General features: G+C 52.1%; 1 protein-coding gene across 1 annotated transcript; it reads left to right on the top strand.

The window, feature by feature from the left end:
- Positions 1–770: 770 nt before the first annotated feature.
- On the top strand, positions 771–16,669 carry THNSL2 (threonine synthase like 2). The gene is made up of 9 exons (XM_054721589.1): positions 771–905; positions 3,721–3,955; positions 5,083–5,277; positions 5,670–5,810; positions 8,630–8,860; positions 12,748–12,896; positions 12,998–13,123; positions 15,442–15,593; positions 15,985–16,669. Exons 2-9 carry the CDS (start codon positions 3,733–3,735, stop codon positions 16,232–16,234), a joined length of 1,467 nt encoding a protein of 488 aa, XP_054577564.1. The 5' UTR covers positions 771–905; positions 3,721–3,732; the 3' UTR covers positions 16,235–16,669.
- Positions 16,670–20,791: the final 4,122 nt, after the last annotated feature.

The following is a 20,791-nucleotide window of genomic DNA, read 5'->3' as shown; positions in this document are numbered from 1 at the left end:
CAGAGGCATTTTACCTTAGAATAGGTCTATGCTTAATAAAAAAGTGTTTTCCTACAGAGAATTTTCGAGCTAAAACCGTGTCTGTATCCCTTGGATTCTGGATTCCTGATTTACTGGCCCCACTTTGAGAAACAAATTTGTCAGGCGTCTGATTCCACAGGTGAGAGGATGAAGCCGAAGACAGAGCCTTTCTCCTTTCCAGCTCGCCCTCAGCTTTCGAATCTGAAAAATGAGATTATGTGCTATTTCTGAAGCTGCGATGAAGATGAAGGAACTGAACAAAGCACCTGGCAAAGTGCCTTATAGACTTGCCATGTGAGGAATGGTTTTACCATTCCCTGTCTTCGCCCTCCCCCTCCCCCTGCTTCTCCCCTCCCCCTCCGCCCTCCGCCCTCCGCCCTCCGCCCCTCCCCCTCCCCCCCCCGCCCTCCGCCCTCCCCTGCTCCCCGCCCCGCCTCCCTCCTCCTGCCCCTCCCCCTCCGCCCTCCGCCCCCTGCCCCTCCCCCTCCGCCCTCCGCCCCCCGCCCCTCCCCCTGCCTCTCCCCCTCCGCCCTCCCCTGCTCCCCGCCCCGCCTCCCTCCTCCTGCCCCTCCCCCTCCGCCCTCCGCCCCCCGCCCCGCCTCCCTCCTCCGTCCCTTCTCGTCCTTCACCGGAGGCCGAAGCCGGGGCCGCGGCCGGGCAGTGCCCGTCGGAGCCGGGGCCGGAGCCCGCAGCCTCCAACGCCTGGACGGTGACCACTCGCGGCCGCCGGGAGCCGCCACCGGGAGCCCAGACCGCCCACCCGATCCAGGCGCTGGGACTCCCTCTCGCTCGGGCGGGGCCCGTGCACCCCGCCAGCAGCCGGCACCCCGCGGCCTGGTCCGCTCCTCGCCTCCCCTGCCGCGGAGGGAGCACCTGCCCCGAAGGTCGGTCTACGGTATTTCGGGGCTTTTGAGTGAACTTGAGGTTTCTCTCCACCCCGGCTAGACCGGGGCGGCGGCTGTGACCAGCCTCAGGTTCCGGCGCTGCCGCCTGTTGGAGCCGGAGCTGGCGGGCTTCCCACGCCGCGCCCCCTGCAGGGTTCCCGGCGGCTCCGGGCTGGCCGGGAGCCCGGTCCGCAGCCCTTTCGGAGCCATCCGGCCCGGGGCCTGGCTAGCCGGAGGCCAGTGACCTGCAGAGGCCTCCACCCCAGGGACACAGCCCGAGATCCGCCCCAGTGGCCAGGGGTTCCGCTGCTGGGGTCCACGGCTCTGCCCCGCCCCACCCCTTCTCCGAAAATCCTCTCCACCTCCCAGGAGCCCTTCCCCAAACGCCCCCCGCCAGGGCAGCCTTGCATCCATCTGGCCCATCTCCACCCTGGAGTGGGGTCAGTCACAAGGATCAGTTATAAAACCGTGGGCCTCAGAGGCCCCTTGGTCCGGTCCCTGCCTCTGCTTGGAGCGCCCACGCACCAGTGGGACAGCATTGCTTGATTTTCTTCCTCAACGTCATCGCTCCCTGTGGCAGCTCCTTCGACTTCTGGGCTTCTCTCTTTGGTTTGAGATGCTGAACCTAATGATGTGTTTCTCTGTGTGGCCTGAGAGTGCTGCCCTGGGGGTCATAGGGCAGAATAGCCTGCCCCAGGCTGGTCAGCCCAGCTCCCAGCACTGACGTGTGCTGAGCCTGCGGTCAGGCCCTCTCCTTCGTTCCTGGGCGTTTGTCCACATCCTTCAGAAAATGCAGAGCCCAGCCGGGCCTGTGCGGCTCAGTGGTTGAGTGTCGACCTATGAACCAGGAAGTCACGGTTCAATTCCTGGTCTGGGAACAGTCACTGCATGTACCTGGTTGCAGGGTTGATCCCCGGTGTGGGGCATGAAAGGGGCAGCTGATCCATGATTCTCATCATTGATGTTTTTATCTCTCTCTCCATCTCCCTTCCTCTCTGAAATAAAAAATATATTTAAAAAAAGAAAAGAAAAGAAAATGCAGAGCCCAGTGGCCAGGCGTGATGCAGCCTGTCCTTATAGCTCTGGGTGCGCCCCCCCCCCCCCCCACACACACACACACACTCAGCCCTCTGCCTGTGGCAGCGTCTTCGGCAGCGTCCTTCAGCCTGGTCCTGTGTAGTGGTCAGGCAGGATCTCCCTGGTTACTCCAGGGTCTTGGGCAGTTCGCAGCATCTCTAACCATTGCCAGTTACAGAAACTCCTCCCCTTATTGAAGGCACGGCTAGTCCCGGGTCCCTTCCCTGGTTCTGTTTGTAAAACATGGGGCCTGCTTTGCTTCCCTGCTGCAGTTGACTTTTGGAGTGACCCTGATTTCATATCCTTGACATGCCTCCCTGTACCATATGCTCCAGTTTGCCTGAGACAGTTGTGCTTATAGCCATTGCCCTGGCATAACGATTAGTAGTATCCACTTTCCCTTTCAAAAGATTCATGATGTGGGTGATTGAACTTGTCTCTGTCTGTAAGTTGGATGCATCTGTGTTTGAAACCAGTGCCCACCTCTCAGCCTAATCCGAGAAGAGTAGTTGGAAGTACTGGTGGGCTGCCCTTAATACTTGGCATGGCTAGCTGGCCCTGCATGGACTCAGAGGTCTCTGACGGGTGGGTGGGAGGGTGTCCAAGGGTACCGCCAGCCTCCCTTCCACACTGCCACATCAGTTGGATTCCCTGGAGCTGGGTGCCATGTCAAGGGGGTGGCACACAGCAGCCCTTATAGGATGCACCCAGGGCTCAGAGGTATCGTATCCACAATCTAGAAAACCAGAGTTCCTCCTGGGCCAACGCTAGCTTGTACCTTTTCTTCTAGATGGGAAGCTTTAGGTGGCTTTGCCCCCTGAGGGCAGGGGTCACCCTCCGGCCCTGGCACCTGGGGATCCAATTGATGTGGCAGTGTGACCAAAATGAGGCCTGAGGGGCTCTTGGACACCCACCCAGCCATCCGAGACCTCTGATTCCACCCGGGCCCCTCGGCTGTGGCCAGAGCATTAGGGGCAGCCTGACAGCTACTCTTCTCGGATCAGGCTGAGAGGTGGGGCACTGGTTTCAGCGAGGGCGACCAGCTGTCCTCGTTTGCCGGGTACGGAGGGGTTACCTGGGATGTAGGACTTTCAGTTTTAAAATTAGGAAAGCCCCAGGAAGACTAGGTGAGTTAGTCACCCTACTCTTAACTCTGGCTGCATTTGAGCCTCACACAAGGAGCCTCTCATTTGAAGATTCTAGTTGAATTGATCCAGGTAGGGCCTCATGTCAACGTATATTTTTTAACTCCTGAGTTGATTCTAACAAACTACCAGAGTTGAGAACCACTAGGTTATAGGCAGCAGGACTAAGTGACCACTGACTGGTTATTTTTTGAGCAGAGGTGGGCACAAACATCTCTCGAAAGGGTGTGTGAGCAAGTGTGGTGGTCCTCTCCTTATCAAAGGGATGTCAAATGGCAGCCACTCTTTTTGCTGTTATCTTTCCCCACCCACGGCCTTCTTCTTCACCAGCGAGGACCACGCTGTCTTTCCCATTATGCTCTGGTATCCCCCAGTAAGTCGTGGAATTCCCTCATTTTGATCGGAGGGCTCATGATTTGCTTAGTCCCAGATGAAGCTGGCATGAGACGGGCAGGGCTCCGGTATTCTGGTCTGGAACACTCACTCCAATGAGTAGTGGTCCAGGAGCTAGCTGAGGGGATAGCGTCCACCTTAGCTTTGCCCACGGGGTGCTGGGAACGAGACCAGGTGCCTCTGGACTGTCCCCTCTGCAGGCCTTCAGAGTCATGTGGTACGTCAGCACCAGGGGGACGGCCCCCCGCGTCGACTTTGAGGGTGCCCTCTTCTCCGGCTATGCACCCGACGGGGGCCTCTTCATGCCCGAGGAGCTCCCGCAGCTGGGCAGGGAGACGCTGCGTCGGTGGAGTGCGCTCTCCTACCCAAGCCTGGTCGCCGAGCTGTGCGCTCTCTTCATTGGCCCGGAGCTCATCCCAAGAGAGGACTTAAATGGTGAGCACCCCCATCCCACTTCCACTCTCCTACCTCTGCCAGCCCAGGCCCCCAAGGAGTTGAAAATCTATCACTTCATCCCTAGGAGATTTTTAGTCACATTTCCCAAAATTTCGTGTTTCTTTCAGACTTCGGAATTCCAGAATTGGAAATACCCAGCTCTCCCCACCAGCCAAAATAATCCGCAGAGAAATTTTTTCCCTTTAGATTACTTTTAAAACACCTTTTCAAGACTAGCAGCTTGAATGTTGAGATTTTCCTTTCCTGCATAAAAGGCACACAGACCCTCAGCTTGCTGTTTTATTTCCAGAAGGGACTCAGTGTGTCTTGGACCAGCTGGTCTCAAACTGTAAAGTGCTGTGGGTTCCCCTCAGGGGCTCACTGAAATGCACATTCTGGTTCAGGAGGTCTGGGTGAGCCTTCCTATCCAGTGTCCAGATAATGCCAGTGCTGCGGTTCCGTGGACCGGGTGTGCGATATCCATACCTCATGTTGAGAGTTTAGGAGAAGAGGGCCACTCAGAAGGTGGTTTGACAACATTGCCTGGGCGCTTATTAGAATTCTCAGATTCCCTCAGACCTGCCGAACCAGAGTCTGCACTTTAAGATCCCAGGTGATCAGTTTGCCAGTGAAACTCGGATGTGTTCAGACTGCCTTGCCTCAGGTGGGCTTGTATGAACAGCCTCCCAAAGTTCTGGCTTCCCAGTGTGATTTAATAATGCAGCAAACAGTGTGCTGTCTTTAGGAAGAAAAATGGGAAGAGATGAGACATTGATTTGTTTGTCACATAACTTTAATTGAATGTTCTATCGGAATACATTCACAAGAAATCCAAATGATGAAGATGTTTATAAAACAGAAAATGAAAGTCTTGCACTACCATCTCTGCTCTGGGGGATCCTACAGGGGGCGGGGGGGGGGGGGGCTCTGTCAGGAGTGTGGTGCCTGTCTTTCCAGACTTTCTGTAGAATTACACAGTTATATTCATGTGTGGTATCATTTAGGATAAAAATTTCTGCTCTTTTTATCTTGTAGCGGAGATAAAAACTTCAAATTCAAAAGTGTGAAGAGACTGAGAGAGACTGGAGGGAAGGCATAACAATGCTCTCTGCCTGCTGTCCCTGCAGGTCTGATCCAGCGGGCCTTCCGCAGGTTCCGCCACAGAGAAGTGGTCCATCTGTCCAGGCTGCGGGATGGGCTGAATGTGCTGGAGCTGTGGCATGGAGCCACATATGCGTTTAAGGACCTGTCCCTGAGCTGCACGGCACAGTTCCTGCAGTACTTCCTGCAGAAGAGGGGGAAGCGTGTCACCGTGGTTGTAGGTGCGCGTCCGCGTGAGCCCCGCAGCCCCTGAGTGCCCCGGCTTGCCGGTGTCCACCCGCCGTGTGTCCTCCGCTGCTGTCTCAGGGCGTGTGTCACGGGTCTCCTAAAGCAGGGTTCTCAGCCTTCCCTCCTGCCACAGTCCCTTTCACGGTCTGGTGGAGGCTATGGGACCTTCTCAGAAGGATATTTTTAAGGATACAGACTACATAAGATTCTGTGGTTTAAGTCCACAGATGCTTTGAATTCTCTCCGTGGGTCTCTCGGTGGTTCATGGTTTGCTCCCCTCTGAGTATTGATGGTGGATGTGGCCTCATTTGGCAACAGTGCTTTAGGGCATTTCCCCCTCTTATCTCCCTTATTCTCAAGGGAGGTTCTTTCCCTTCCCATCCAGGAACTTCTGGAGACACGGGGAGCGCTGCCATTGAGAGTGTGCGAGGCGCAAAGAATGTGGGCATCATTGTTCTCCTGCCCCAGGGTCACTGCACGGAGATCCAGGAGCGGCAGATGACCACCGTGCTGGAGGAGAACGTCCGCGTGTTTGGAGGGGAGTGCGGGCGGGCTCAGGGCAGCGCCTGTTTGGGAAGATGGGCTGGACCAAAGCTGGTGGTTCACTAGCAGGCCATCCTTCCTCCCCCTCCCTCCCTCCCTCCCTCCCTCCCTCCCTCCGTCCTTCCCTCCCTCCCTCCCTCCCTCCCTCCCTCCCTCCCTCCCTTCCTTCCTTCCTCGATCAGTTATCTTTTGAGGTTAGTAATATGATTTGGCTTAGCTCTGGGCAGGTTCTTGGCTACAGTCTCATAAACTGTTGGAGGTGACAGATGCATAAGGCGACATTCACAGTCAGGCGAGGAAGTGCAGGTTTAAAATCATACCCCCGAGAGCACCCCCTCCGTGCGGTTCCGCCTGCCAGTGCCACGTGGCCACGTGTATGTGCAGCAACCAGCGCCATAGCCTGAGCTGGTGGCCGGGGGTTTTCTTCTCCCCGGGACGCTGAAGTTTAGAGGACAAAACCGTGTTAAATAATTATTTTAAAAGAAAGTGTCATTACCGGTGGATTACTTATGCCCTCCATATAGTATGGAAATAACTACTAGTAAGCCATGCACTTGGTTAGCAGGCCTGAGATTTAAAGTAGGCAGCCACTCAGCTGCATGCATCACTGGTGACGTCCTGAAGCCGCATCACAAACTGTAGCATTTGGAAAAAGGCACAAGTCCATCTCCTCTAATATCAGGCCTTGTAGTCCCAATAGGTTTCATCTTTGTGGAGTAAGAGGGGGTGAGCTTTTATTTTCACCTCATACCCCACAGGATTCCAGGAAACCCCATCGTGGGGGTCTTGGGTTAGGTTTTGTGTGTGGCGGCCTTGGGCCAGCTGTCTAGGCATCCTGGCTCGGTTTGGTCACTTATCTGGCAGAGCAGCAAATGTGGAAGAAGACATTCCTTTCCCAGCTGGCCTGGTCTCCTGGCATAATCCCATAAAGGGTGTTTTTATATAACACCACGTTTTTAAAAAGCAAAAGCACAGTGAAAACTAACCTTACCCATGGGAGCCGCATGACTATCCTTTGTCTGTTTGTTCAAGACCCAGGAAAAGCCCCTGTGTGCTCTCTTTAACAAGTGCATCCACAGTCAGCTAATGCCGATATTGGCAAGATCTTACACATTAGTTTTGGTGATTGCCCATATTTAGCTGCATTTTCCTGCAGTCATTGCAAGATTTTAGTGCACAAGATTCAGGTTCTCGAGGGTCCCTGTTGTACCCCAACTACCAAAATTGCTAGTTGTAGAACTAGGACCATCTTTTCCTAGAATCAAAGCCAAGAGGAGAAGAGCTTTTTGTACCTCTGTCCTGCCATCTGCTCCCCCTCACTTTGCACAGATGCTGGAAGGCTTTTCCCTGAGGATGTGCAGGGAAGCTTCATTCCTGGTGTGAGTTGGAGAAGGTGCCCATTGCAGAAGAGAGGCAGAAAGTGTTACTGCTGGAGCCAAAGGGGCATTTCTGTTGTGTACATGTTCTGAGCTTTAATAATATAAGGCAGCAGACTTTAAATTAGTTTTCGTTTCTAGACACCACTGTTCAAGTTCTTCCTTTCCTTTCTAGAATCTGCCGATTTGGTTTCCAGGAGAATGTGTGTAGTTCGGGAGCAGTAAATATTTATTTTCTCTTAGACGGGTGAGCTCAGGCAGTAGGGGTGGATCACCTAGATTGTTATGTGTTGGACACTTTTGTAAGTAATTAGTTTCCATATACATTATGTATGTGGTTCTTGTTAAGCACAGAGTAATCAGCATGAGCTAGTTAATATATTATTTGGGATGGTTTTGGTGGGAAGCAACAGGAAATCTAACTCAGACCAGCTTGAGTAAGGTTTCCCAGCTTATGTAACTGGAAGTCCAGAGGTGGGGTAGTCTCCTGATTGGTTGATTCAATGACTCAGCAGTACCTTCAGGGATCCAGTTCTTTGCATTCTCTGTTCTGCTTTCCCCAATCTTAAGGCCCATTCTTGTGTCCTTTGATGACTACTTGAGGTAAGCAAGTCTCTCTCTTCCCGTGACTTGCTCTTAAAAGCAGTGGATCTTTTCCTGAAATCGCAGCAAGATCCCCCTTGCACCTGGTTAAGTCATCCCCAGACCTCACTGCTGTGGCACAATGATGAAGGTAGGACGGCTAATAACCTCAGTGCAAGCCATGGCCCTTCTCCCAATGTCCTTCAAGTTAGGATCCAGTGGAGAAATAGACCCAGGTTTCAGGTATGAGATTAATATTGGCCTGATTGGGTTGGAGAAAGCAAGTTGGACTAGTAGCCAGTTCATTCATATATTCACCCAATAATTCATCCATAAATTAACCTCTGTACGTACCCATCTCAGGGAGGAGTCCTGCCCATGCCGGCATACCTACCAAGTAGGAGCAGAGAGCAGACCACCCACCTGCGATCTAGATGAGGGAGGAAGGGCGGGCACATGGGCCAGTGACTCTTCCCCTTTGATCTGCTGATAGAGGATCAGCCTGTCACTGTCTCACTACCTGACAAGCCATTCCTCTTCCCCGAGGGGAGGTGGGCACGGATACCAATGGGAATTCTTTTCCAATATCCCAGAGGTTGGTATTTTATATCTCAGTTTATATAATGGTAGAAACATCAGAAATATGACCACATGAACACGAGACATGATTTCTAGCCTCGAGGAGCTTAATTTTGAGTGTAGAAAGCCAGGCCATTAGAGTAGAGAAACCAAGGCTGAGCCAAAGTCCCAGCTGGCAGGCTCAGCCTGGGAGGGCCTGTGGGCTGTGCTGACTGCCTGGGGTGCTCTGTGCTCCTGACAGCGACTCTCTCCTCTCTCCCAACAGTGGAGGGAAACAGCGATGAGCTCGATGAACCGATCAAGGCCGTGTTTGCCGATGAGGCTTTTGTCAAGAAGCACAATCTGATGAGTCTGAATTCAATCAACTGGTCCCGGGTCCTCGTGCAAATGGCTCACCACTTCTTTGCTTACTTCCAGTGTGTGCCATCCTTAGATTTGCACCCGCTCCCCGCTGTGGAGGTGGTTGTGCCAACAGGGGCTGCTGGTAACCTTGCAGGTAAGGAGACCCTGGGCACAAATGGGCTTTGCAGAAATCATCTGTGGCCCCACCCCTTTCAAATGCCCTTTGCCTGCAGCCCTGAGAAAGGTTGAGCCCTGGCTCTGAAGGGGATGGGAAACTGCAGAAGCTTCCAAAACACTTCCCCCCACGCCCTGGGGGACACCGGCACTGGCTGCAGAGGAAGAGGGACAGGTTGACCCTGACATCCTCTGGTCACCTGACCTGATGCCCAAACTGGGCAGAGTGTGGGGAGATGAAGTCAAGGTTCAGCCACCATACTGGCTCGTGGTGCCCTCTTCCCGAATGCGGGCTTTCCTCCTGCTCGGTGCTGCCTGCTGGAGGGCGGCAGCTCCCCTGGCACTGGGCTGCCCCTCTGGGGACACTGGGAGGGCTGGGCAGTTCCAGACGTGGGTTCTGGCCCATCAGCCATGGGTGGCCCCTCAGACCTGGCTTCTCAGATGTGAAAGGGACAACGGGTCACTCGTGTCAGGACAGCTGTGAGGACGGTGAGATTGGTTTGTGTGCACATGACCTTTGTACAGCTGCATGATACTAAATCATTTTCGATAATAATTAACATCAGGCACCAGCTGTATAGCAGGCATTGCTGTAAGTGCCTTTCGCGTATTAACTCATTTGATACTCGTGTGCCCATGAGAAGGATGATGCTGTTCCTTCTGTTTTGTGCTGACACCGGCACAGAGGTTGGTTGGCTCACCCCTGCTTCCACGTGGGTCCGTGGCAGAGCCAGTGCGGGGCCAGGCTGCTCCAGGGTTCGTGTCCTCGCCTGCTTGCTGGGCTGCTTCCTGTGGGCATCACTTTCTCTGGGGGTTCTGTCAGCGGGTGCCAATGGGTGGCCTCAGTGAGACCCTGCAGACATCTTAGTGGTTAGGCAAGGAGGCCTCAGCCTTCTTCCCCACCCCCGGGGCAAAGCCCAGCATGCTCCTTGCCCTCTGCTCACCCCAGCGAATGGAGCCACCTGCAGTCACACAGCCTGCCGGTGCCCAGCGCCCACCACAGTGCCTGGCACAAAATAAACATCAGCAGAGGGTGCTTCTATCTCCCCCTCATCCATTAGGGACCAGCTTTACCTTAGGCTGCTCGGCCCTCCTGACCTTCCGTTTCCCCTCTTTCACGGAAGTATATCATGACATTTTCATGAGTAGCAAATGAAATAAGAATGTGAAAACACTTTGCAAAATTAAGAATGATGTTGAGGTGGGTGGCTGTCCTAACTTCTTAACTACTCACCGGAGATAAACCATTCACAGAAGTATACGGGGGTGGGCAAAAGTAGGTGAACAGCTGTAATACAAATAAATAATACAATAAGTAATAGATAATACAAGAGTAAACTCTGTTTCGCATATTCACAACTGTAAACCTACGTTTGCCCTTCCTGAATAGAACCTTCCTAAACTACGCTGCTTTGGGGGCTCACCATCTCTCAGGGTGAGGAGTTCCTGTCTGTCCCATGCAGACAGGACTGCTGTGAGGGTGGGCCCAGGGCGCTGCTGCTCCTGCACCTGAAGGCGCTGCTCTCGGAGGATGTCTGAGCGCAAGCACCTGTGTCTGGCTTAGACCTCGTTTGAATCTTCACTCTGCCACTCAGCAGGTTTTGGAGGCTCCCAGAACCTCCATTTTCTTTTCTGCAAATGGTAGTGAGTGTGTCAGTGCCTGGGGTGTGTGTGGGGGGGGCAGGGGGGGGGGAGGGGCATTCTCCTCTTTCTCTTTTTTTTGATAACAGCTTATTGCTGTGTGAGTCACAAACTAGTACCATACAACTCACTGATTTAAAGCATATGATTCCAGCCGAAACCGGTTTGGCTCAGTGGATAGAGCGTCGGCCTGCGGACTCAAGGGTCCCAGGTTCAATTCCGGTCAAGGGCATGTACCTTGGTTGGGGGCACATCCCCAATAGGGGGTGTGCAGGAGGCAGCTGATCGATTTTTCTCTCTCATCGATGTTTCTAACTCTCTATCCCTCTCTCTTCCTCTCTGTAAAAACTCAATAAAATATATATTTTTTAAAAAAGTATATGATTCCATAGTTTTTAGTATATTTAAAGATTTATACAACCATTACCACTATCAATTTTAGAACATTTCATCACCCTAAAAGGAAACCCTGACCTATTAATAGTCACTCCCTAGCCCCTTGTTACCCCAGCTCTAGCAACCATTAGTCTATTTTGTCTCTATTGGCCTATTCTGCAAATTTTATATAAATAGAATCATACAATATGTGGCCTTTTGTGTCTGTCTTCTTTCACTTAGTATAATGTTTCCAAGGTTCCTCTGTGTTGATACATCGATCAGTACTTCATTTCTTTTTATGTCTAAACTAGAGGCCCGGTGCACGAAATTTGTGCACAGTGCAGTCCCTAGACCTGGTCAGCGATCAAAACGTGAGCATCTGGTGGGGAAGGGCAGGTCCAAGCTGACCTCTTGGCCCTGGGCAGCACCTGGGCCCCCAGACCCCTCCACACACCCCTCAGCCTGAGTCACGGTGCCTGAGTTCCCATGCAGAGATGCGGTGAGTGCAGCCCAGGTTACCCGGAAGAGGCTGCACGGGTGTGGGGTGGGCTCCTCGCAGGTGCCCAGCACCTGAGCATGGGGGCTTCCCCAGCGCGCAAGCCCTAGCGTCCTGGGGGAGAGCGAGCTTGGCGGACACCCTCCCACATTCTCACTGCACCTCCGTCTCCATCACCCCACCCCCAGGTAGCTGGCGAGAGGTCACAGCCACCCCCCCCCCCCCCGCCACCCAGGCATCGCGGGAGGTTGGTCGCCGCTACCCACCCCCAGTTCCCTGTCCCAGCCCGGGGCCCGGCCCTGATTGGGTGATCAGGGCCTGCTGGCTGCTGGTTGCAATCTGTGGAGCAATCAGTGGGGTGATCGGGCCTTCGCTTACATCTGCCTTGGCCTGGAGCCGCCCACTCACCTGCTCCAACCATCTCACTGTGGTCCGGCTCTCGTCAGGGTCCATCAGGGCCAGCAGTGCCTCCACTGCCACCGGCTGCCAATGCCACGTCGCCGATGCCCACCATGTTCCACGCCACCCCCTGGTGGTCAGTGCACGTCATAGCGAGCGTTTGAACTCCCGATTGAACTCCCAGTCAAGGGGACAATTTGCATATTAGGCTTTTATTATATAGGATAATACCCCATTGTATGGATAGATCACAATTTTGTTTATCCATTTATCAATTAATAGACTTTTGGATTGTTTTATTTTTTTAGCTATTATGAATAATGTTGCTATGAACATTTATGTAAAAGTTTTTGTGTAAACTTGTGTTTATTTATCTTGAGTGTTATACCTAGGAGTGAATTTCTGGGTCATATGGTAACTCTACGCTTAATTTTTTGAGACTGTTTTCCAGAGTGGCTGCACCATTTTACATTCTCACTAGCAGTATATGAGGGTTCCAGTTAATTCACATCCTGAGTAAGACATGGAATTATCTGTTTTGTTCTATTCTAGCCATCCTAGTGGGTATGAAGTGGTATGTCATTGTAGTGTTGTTTTGCACTTTTCCTGATGACATGCTATTGAGTGACTTTACATGTGTTCATTTGCCATTTGTATATGTTTGGAGAAATGTCTATTCAAGTCCTTTTCCCATTCTTAAATTGGATTATTTGTATTTTTATTGTTGGGTTGTAAGTGTTTATATATTCTGGACATAAGTCTCTTATCAAATGTATGATTTGCAAATAGCTTTGTCTTTTCATTTTCTTAATAGTGTCTTTTGAAGCATAAAAGCTTCAAAAAACCCCAGAAGTTTCATAATTTTGATAAAGTACAATTTATAATTTTTTTGTTTTGTGTGTGCTCTTGAAGTCGTGTCTGGGAAGCCATGGTTGTTCTCCTCTTGTCTTAAGCTGGGTGCATTGCTCAGAAGATGGGCCTGCCCATCCACCTGGTCGCAGCGGTGAACTGCAATGATATCATTCATAGGACTGTCCAGCGAGGAGACTTCTCTCTGTCTGAGACTGTCAAGCCAACCTTAGCATCGGCTATGGACATCCAGGTGGGACCTGTGGGGAAGCATGCAGTCAGGTGTTGGGTGGGTGGGATGGACAAGGCTGAGATAAGAGTAACCCCCGCCCCCGGCTTCTCCTTTCTGTGCAGGTGCCCTACAACATGGAGAGGATTTTCTGGCTACTCTCTGGCTCTGACAGCCAGATGACAAGAGGCCTCATGGAGCAGTTTGAAAGGACCCAAAAAGTGAGGCTGCCTGAGGAACTGCAAAGCAAGGTCAGTCTCTCCCACACACCACAGAGAAAGGAAAGAGTGCAGCCCCAAGACACAACTGAAACTTGGGGTTTGAAAATCCGTTCCAGGGAGGGAGACCTGTTTCTCGAGCACCTGCTCTGAGCCTGGCACTCTGCAGTCACTTTACGTGGATGCGTTTATTGAATGTGGAGAGGCAGGAGAGAGTGCTGGCTCACAGTCAGACAGGGCCCGCTTCTCAAACTCAGTGCCTCAGTTTTCTTACCTGTATATTGGGGATAATAAGAATGCCTATGCTACAGCCTTGAAGATTTAAGACAAATAATACTTATGAAGTATTTTGAATACTGCTAAGCAATATAGGGCTTGATATGTTAACTGTTATTATTTTAATTTTTATTGTTGTTAATTTCCAATAGTCTCAACTGGAAGTCACTTTGTCCATCCAGTATGAGCAGAGACCACTGTCCTGTTAGCTTTATTTTATTTTATTTTTAAAATATATTTTATTGATTTTTTATTGAAAGGAAGGGAGAGGGAGAGGGATAGAGAGTTAGAAACATCGATGAGAGAGAAACATCGATTCAGCTGCCTCCTGCACACTCCCCACTGGGGATGTGCCCACAACCAAGGTACATGCCCTTGACCGAATCGAACCTGGGACCCTTCAGTCCACAGGCCAATGCTCTATCCACTGGGCAATACCGGTTAGGGCATGTTAGCTTTATTTTAAAAGGAGGTGCAGTTTTATCTCCTCAGAGTGATAGGAATCTAGTTGGGAGCGATTGCTTTCATTTTAATGCCACCTTGGTGATGTTCACTTATTACCTTGGTGATGTTCACTTATTTAATATAAAAAAAATAGGATTTTGTATGTTGAAGCTGCGTTTAGTTTTCTCTACCACATTCCCACCAAGTGGTCATCTGGGCTCTGTCCCCAGGGACCAGGGCCTCGCCACCTCACACCAGTTCAAGCATTGCACAGTTCTTCGTGTTGAGTGGAAGCTATGTCTCATGTGACATAGTTTTGAGTGGTCACTGTCCATCTTAAAGGTTTGGTCCCAGAACTAGACACAGCTCTCTGGGCTTAGCCACCCATGTAGAGCAGAGTGGAATTTCTGTCTTCAGAATCTGTGCTGCTTTTGATTTAACCTGTCTGAATCAGTCTGGGCTTCTGTATCAAAGTGCCATGGACTGTGTGGCTTATAAACAAAGCAAATTCATTTCTCACAGTTATGGGGAGAGGCTGAAAGTCTGAGGTCAGTGTAGATGGGTTCTGCTGAGCCTTCTGCCAGGTTGCAAGTGGTGCCTTGTACCCTCACACAGGAGAAAAGAGACTTAGCCAGATCTCCGCCCTCTTTTTATCAAGGCACTAATTCCATTCATGGGGACTTTACCCTCATGACCTAAATACCTCCCAAAAGCCCACCCCCTAATGCCATCACATTTTTAGCATATGAAATTGGGGTAGACACATTCAGACTGTAACACAAGCACAGATCAACTTGTTAGGTTAATGGTTTGTTTTGACCTCCACTTTCCTTCTCCTCGTGTGAGTGAGGTGCTGCAGGAACAGACACAGTATCCACCAGTTCTTTGTTCTCTCCCTGTCTACGCATGCAGAAGACACTTCATCGCTAGAATAGCATTCATTCATTCATTCCATATATATTATTCATTCATTCCATATATATTATATATTATTATATATTCCATATATATTAGAGACTGTGTGTGGTGCTGGAGATAACAATGCAAATAAAATGCACTCATTGTCTTCCATGAGCCCTAATGGGAGAAGTTTATAACACCCTCTGGTTTCTGTTGCCATCGAGTGTATGCAGGGTGTTTGGCACATCGTAGGCCTGCAATAACTTTTCAGAGGATGATCAAATAAGCCATCCACCAGGGGACACCAAGAAGGGGGGTGTTCTCCGCCTGGTGTAGTGGGGAGGTTTCCCAGAGGAGCTGCTGCTGAGCCAGGTGGAAACATACAGGAAGGGGTCTTGTGCCCACAGGACCAGGGTACACCAACCACATAACACTGGGAGTGTTTGAATGCCCTTAACTTTCTGTGTTCTTGAGGTTGTTGAACCAGACTCTATATTTGCTGATTCATGAGCCAAATCCTAAGTTTATTGGCCTGGAAGTCAAATGCATCCTTTCCTCAAGTTGAGTGAGTCAGCTTACAACTGGGAAATGTGGGAAAACGGGTTTTCCTCTGAGCTGAATCTAAGCCATTTCATCTGAACTGAGACTCTTGTTATTTAGTGTGTTTTTTTGTCACCTTTCTTCCTGCTTCCCCTAACCCTGATTACCACCCCCGGCCCTGGGACCATTAGCTTTCAGCGGCAGTGACATCTGAGTCAGTGTCAGACGAGACCATCATGCAGACCATGGCCCGCTGCTGGGAAGAGAACCAGTCCTTGCTGTGCCCTCACACGGCCGTGGCCGTGAGCTACCATTACCAGCAGATGCTCAGGCAGACCCCCAGGTACGGCTGTGGGCACCTGGGCCACTTTCAGGGACCCTCTTCTTCCCCAAGCAGGGAACACAGGAATGTGAACAAATGGCTTGAGTGAGCATAGTGGGTGCTCTGTGGAACTGGGCCTCAAGAATCGTGGTCTTGGAAGAGGGGACATGATAGGTGTCCCAGGACAGCCCGCATGGGAGGTGGTGGGTGAGCTGGGCCTTCCACAGGAAGAGGCAGTTTGCTCAGCAGTCATTGCAGAGACAAGTTTAAGGTCTGTCTCTCTCTTTTTCCTCTGTGTCCCACACTCCTCCTCCTAACCATCTCTGTTCCTTCTCCTTCCCCTCCCCTTTCTGTCCTTGTCCCTCCATCTGTGTCTCCAACATACTTGTTTCCACCCGCCCCACCCTCGCAGCCCTCCCCGGTGTTGTCTGGCCCCTGCCTCTGCAGCCAAGTTTCCCGAAGCTGTCACGGCTGCTGGACTGAGCCCGGAAACTCCCGCGGACATCCTAGCCCTGGAGGGAAAGGAGACGTGCTGCACCCCAATGCGGAGGAGTGACGACTGGACGGTGATGCTCCGGGACACAATTGAGGACATGGGCCGGTGGTGGAGGGCCACGTCCCCAGTGCTCCCAGAGAGCCCGGCTGCAGCTGGCCTCCTTTAGGCTTCAGACCCCAGGGTGGGGGCGGGCGTGCCTTCGGAGCTACCTTCTCCCTGTTAAGAGTTGATGTGGAAGGTTCTCAGGAGGCTGCTCAGTGGGGTCTGGAGCCTGCTGGCTTTGCTCATTCCCACAGCTGCTCTGTGCTCTCGCCGTGGTGGGGTGGTGCCTCGTCAGCGGGGCTGCATAGGGCCGTGCGTGGTTGCTGGAAGTGCACCCCCACCGCTGGACAGCACAGGGCCTGCAAATGGAGCTCCTGGGCACAGAGTTGACCTTGGCCCCAGAGTCTGGGACCCCAGACCCTAAGCCTGTGCAGGCAGGGCTGCATACTCCATTAGCACAAGCCTGGGGCTCCGCCGTCTGCACCTGTTTATCTGGAGATACCGGCTGGCCTTCCCACCCTGCCGAGTGTCGGAATCCCGAGAACACAAGTGCATGTCCACTGTGCCGGCCTGTGGCCGAGGACAGTGGCTGCCAGGGGTGGTGGTGGTGCGTGGTATGTGCTACATCCTTCACCTGCTTTTCATTGGCCCAGCGTTGAGGGGCAGCAGGGCAGTCATTGGCAGGTGGCACAGGTGGCGGGGAGGGTTGAGCTGTGGGATCACCAGGTGGACGCCATGTGGGAAAGTGCTCCGCAAGGTGCGGACTGAGAACCGGTACAAGTACCGGTTCGCCTACTTTATGAACCCAGGGCAGGTGTCAGAGCAGCAGGAAGCAGGGATCCCTCACTGAGCACTAAGCCCAGCCCAGACGCCTGCATTTCCATGGGGCCATGGTCACAGCGCCCCGGAGAAGTCAGATCCTCTTCTGAGCACATGACTTTGCTCTCCCCGCCCCATGCCTCACACTGCACTGGCCTCTGGGAGCCCGTCCTCGGATGAGGCCATAGAGACCCCGCAGGCTGCCCGAGGTTCGGTCCTGTGTCCTGTCCGTCGTCAGCCCAGCTGGAAATGATGACTCCTGTACCCGACAGCGAGGACTTTGCTTACAAATGGTCTTCCGCTTGCAGAGTGCTCCCTCTCACAAAGGCGTGCTTGATTCCTCTGCTGTTTTACCCTCTAGCCTGCATTGTCCAGCTCGGTAACCACTGGCCACATGTGGCTGTTGAGTACTTGAAATGGGAATAAGTATAACTAAGGAATTAAATTTTAAATTTTATTTAATGTTTAATTAATTTGCATTTAAAAACTATTACTTGTATCGGTTATTAGAAAATTTTGCAGTGTGGTTGGGAAATGCTGGTATGTGAATCTGCTTTTCAGCTGTAAATTTTATGAAGTCCATAAAGTACAGATGGTATTTCCAATGAAATTAGTTGGAACACTACGTTAGAACTGAGATATGCCATATTGTCAAATACATATGGAACTTCAAAGACTTCGAATGAAAAATATCAAAAATTTTTCATTAATAATTTTATATTGATTACATGTTGATAATATTTTGATGTTTTGGATTAAATAAAACATTAAATCAATTTCATCGGGTTTCACTTACAAGGTCATTGGAAGTTATACATGTGGCTCACCTTGTGGCTCACCCTGTACTTATGGCCAGCAGTGATCTGGAGCTCAGCCTTGGCTTTGTGCACACATGAACACACCACACACAGTTGTGGGTTTAGTTCTATTTCTGGATTCGAATCCTGTGTTGATTGAGGGGGTTACGCAAACACAAATACACGAATGTCAGCCCAAGCCTCAGTCATGCCCTGGACTGTGGGGGCCCCTGAGGCAGGTGAGGCAGGCATCGCGTGGCGGTGCCACTAGAGGCCGCTGTTGCTACCAGTCTGAGGGTCGCTGTGAGGACCCAGTGGGTACCTGGCCTCCACTGGGTCTAAATGAGTCGGTCCCTCAGGCTAAACTCTGCCTGCCATCCCCACATCGAACATGCCACCCTGCATCCCATGGTGCCCAGGGAAGGAAGGGAGAGGCTACCCATGTGCTGGGAGATTTGGCGTCGCAGCATGGCGTTCAATACAACGATGCTGGATACCCGGGAGGATGGGAGGCATCCCTGAAGGAATGACTGTGGCCTATAGCACAGCACTGTTAGTCCCCAAGATACCTGAACATCCACAGCAGCATGCATGATGAACCTGTCAGCACAAGAGGCCCGGAGCTTTGTGTCATGATGCATTTAGAGGGCATAAAAGTGCCTTCATTTCTTTCAAAGGAAAAGCAGATGTGCCTAGGGCCCACAGATGGAATGATGTGGCACTGAGAGCACCTACTATGTGCCAAGCAATACTTGACAAAAGTTACTTTAATCCTGACAGCAACCTGTGGAGTAGGCGTTACTATCGTCTGCATTTTAGGAAGGAGACTGAGGAGCTGAGGTAAGGGGCCTGGCCAGGGAGCAGAGATTGGACTTGAGCTAGGCATGTGACTTCAAACCCAATGTGTACTTTTCATCACACCATGTCATAGGGAGCTGGCCACCTTCTGCTGCGGTCTGCACTCTGCATCCTTCCCCAGGCCATGGCCCTTTCTGTGGGTGGACCTGGGAGCATGGCGGCTTCTCCGGGAGCCCCACCAGGGGGCTGCTGCAGCCCTGCCTTCCGGGGCTCTGTGACCTGCACCCAAGCCACCTGCTCCTTTGCTCCATTTTCTGAGGGCCTCAGGTCAGTGCGAGGGCCACAGGGGTTACCAAATCCCCTGTCCTCTTTGTAGTTCAGAGACCTAGTAGCTCTGAGAGGCCACCACACCTGTGAAAGGGGACCAGAACAGAGCCGTTGGACACAGCACAAACAGACATGAAACGTGAACTAGAGGATACTCTGGCCACAGCGGTCTTGGGGCCAAGTGTGGAAGAAGTACCCACCCATGCAAACATACACCCAGGCACACACACGTCCCGCTCAATAGAAGAAGGCAGAAGCCTCATACAACTGAAGTCAGAACCAGGTTGAAGTTGTCCTCTCATTCACTCACTGCTGGTGCTATTACCAGCATTTCACCGCCATGAGCCTCAGTTTCCCCGCCTACTAATTACAGTACAATACTTAACCTTGCTGGTTTGTTCTGAGAATTACATAAGGTAATGCATTTCCAAGTGCTGGGTAAATGCTAAAATGCCATACAAATGGTTCTGATTATTAGCACAAGTATAGTCTGCACCAATCAGTTTAGTACTTTTAAGCTATCTTGTGTATTTCGCTAATTGCTTCAAGAATTAGTCTTATCTTGCCAGTGAGATTGCCACTTCCCAGAAGACAGAGTTGTGTGTGGCCTCAGAGTGCCAGCACAGCCTGGTGCAGGGCTGGAGTGGCCATCACGGAGCCCTCGTGCCCGGCAACAGGCTCTGCGAGGGCTGCTGGGGGTGGGGGTCATGGGTTAGTTGCAATGATGATGGCGGAACGGTTTCCTTTCTTGAGCACGAATGTGCTGAGCCCTTTAAAGCGCTCTCCAGACATAGACTCTTTCAATCCCCATGAAGACTGGATGACAAATACGACTAGAATCCCCATTTTAGAGATGAGGAAAGGAAGTCAGAGACGTTAAGCAGCGTGCCCACGGCCACCCAGCCAGTAGGTGACGGAGGAGATATATGAGGCTGGGTGTAGGGTCTCTGAGCTTAATCGTGTACTAGACTAGGAGAGGTGCTTTGGTTCGGGTGGCCTCCAAGTCTTCCAATCAGAGTCTGCAGGTGAGGCATGTGCGCACACTGAGCTGGCCATGTCTGAGGTAGAGGTGGGGAGAAGAGGGCCCAACATTAGGAGGTGGGCCAGCTGCTCTGTGTAGGGGCACAGAGCTGGTCCCTTTGCAGGGAGCTTGTCTCTGGCTGGGGCTCTCCCTTGGAGCTGGGTTCCTCACTGGGGCTGGCTGGGCACAGGTGTCTGCTGCACGGAGTGGGTGTTAGAGTACAGAGTGGAGTCAGAGCTGTTCTGTGGGATTCCAGCTGCTGACAAGGAGGCTGAGCCCGGTCGGCCCCACTGGGAAGACTCAGAAAGCAGCTGGATGAGCCAGGAAGGCTTGACCGCATGCATCTTCTGTGTCCCCGAATAAACAAACGGTGGCAACACAGACGAGGCAGGGCCATTAGCCTCCTGGACAGAGAAGAGGACCTTTGCTGTCCTTCCTGCTGCCTTTGCCCAAAGAGCATCTTCCCAGATCTTCCCTTTCAGGCCGTCAATCCCACAACCTGGGGGCCTCCTGGGGGCCTCCTGGGGGCCAGGGCCTGGGCAAATGCCGAGGAGCAGTGTAGTGACTTCCTACCAAGTGCTGGGCACTACACTGAATACCAAGGGATAGATAAAAAAGTAGGGGAAGATGTGCTGGAGTTGATGAGAAGGTAAATGTCTGGGACAACACCCTGGCGCTGCTCCAGGCCTCTAAGCAACTGGTTCTTGAATGCAAGAGCCCAGTCAGCCCTCCTTTGGCCCCTCGTCCCCGCCCCACTTCAGCACTGACCCACAGAGTCCTAGTGTTTGGTTTAGGGGTCTGCTTTCCCATCCCTTACACATTCCTTAAAGTCTGCTGTCGAATACCCCCATCCCAGCATCTAGGCAGGAAACCCAGCCTTCGGTGAGTGTGGCCCTGAGAATGGTTGATTGGGACGGAG

This window comes from Eptesicus fuscus, chromosome 9 (assembly GCF_027574615.1).
Source record: "Eptesicus fuscus isolate TK198812 chromosome 9, DD_ASM_mEF_20220401, whole genome shotgun sequence".
NCBI lineage: Eukaryota > Metazoa > Chordata > Mammalia > Chiroptera > Vespertilionidae > Eptesicus > Eptesicus fuscus.
The sequence above is the reverse complement of the archived record's forward strand: the minus strand, read 5'-3'. Positions and strand labels throughout refer to the sequence as shown.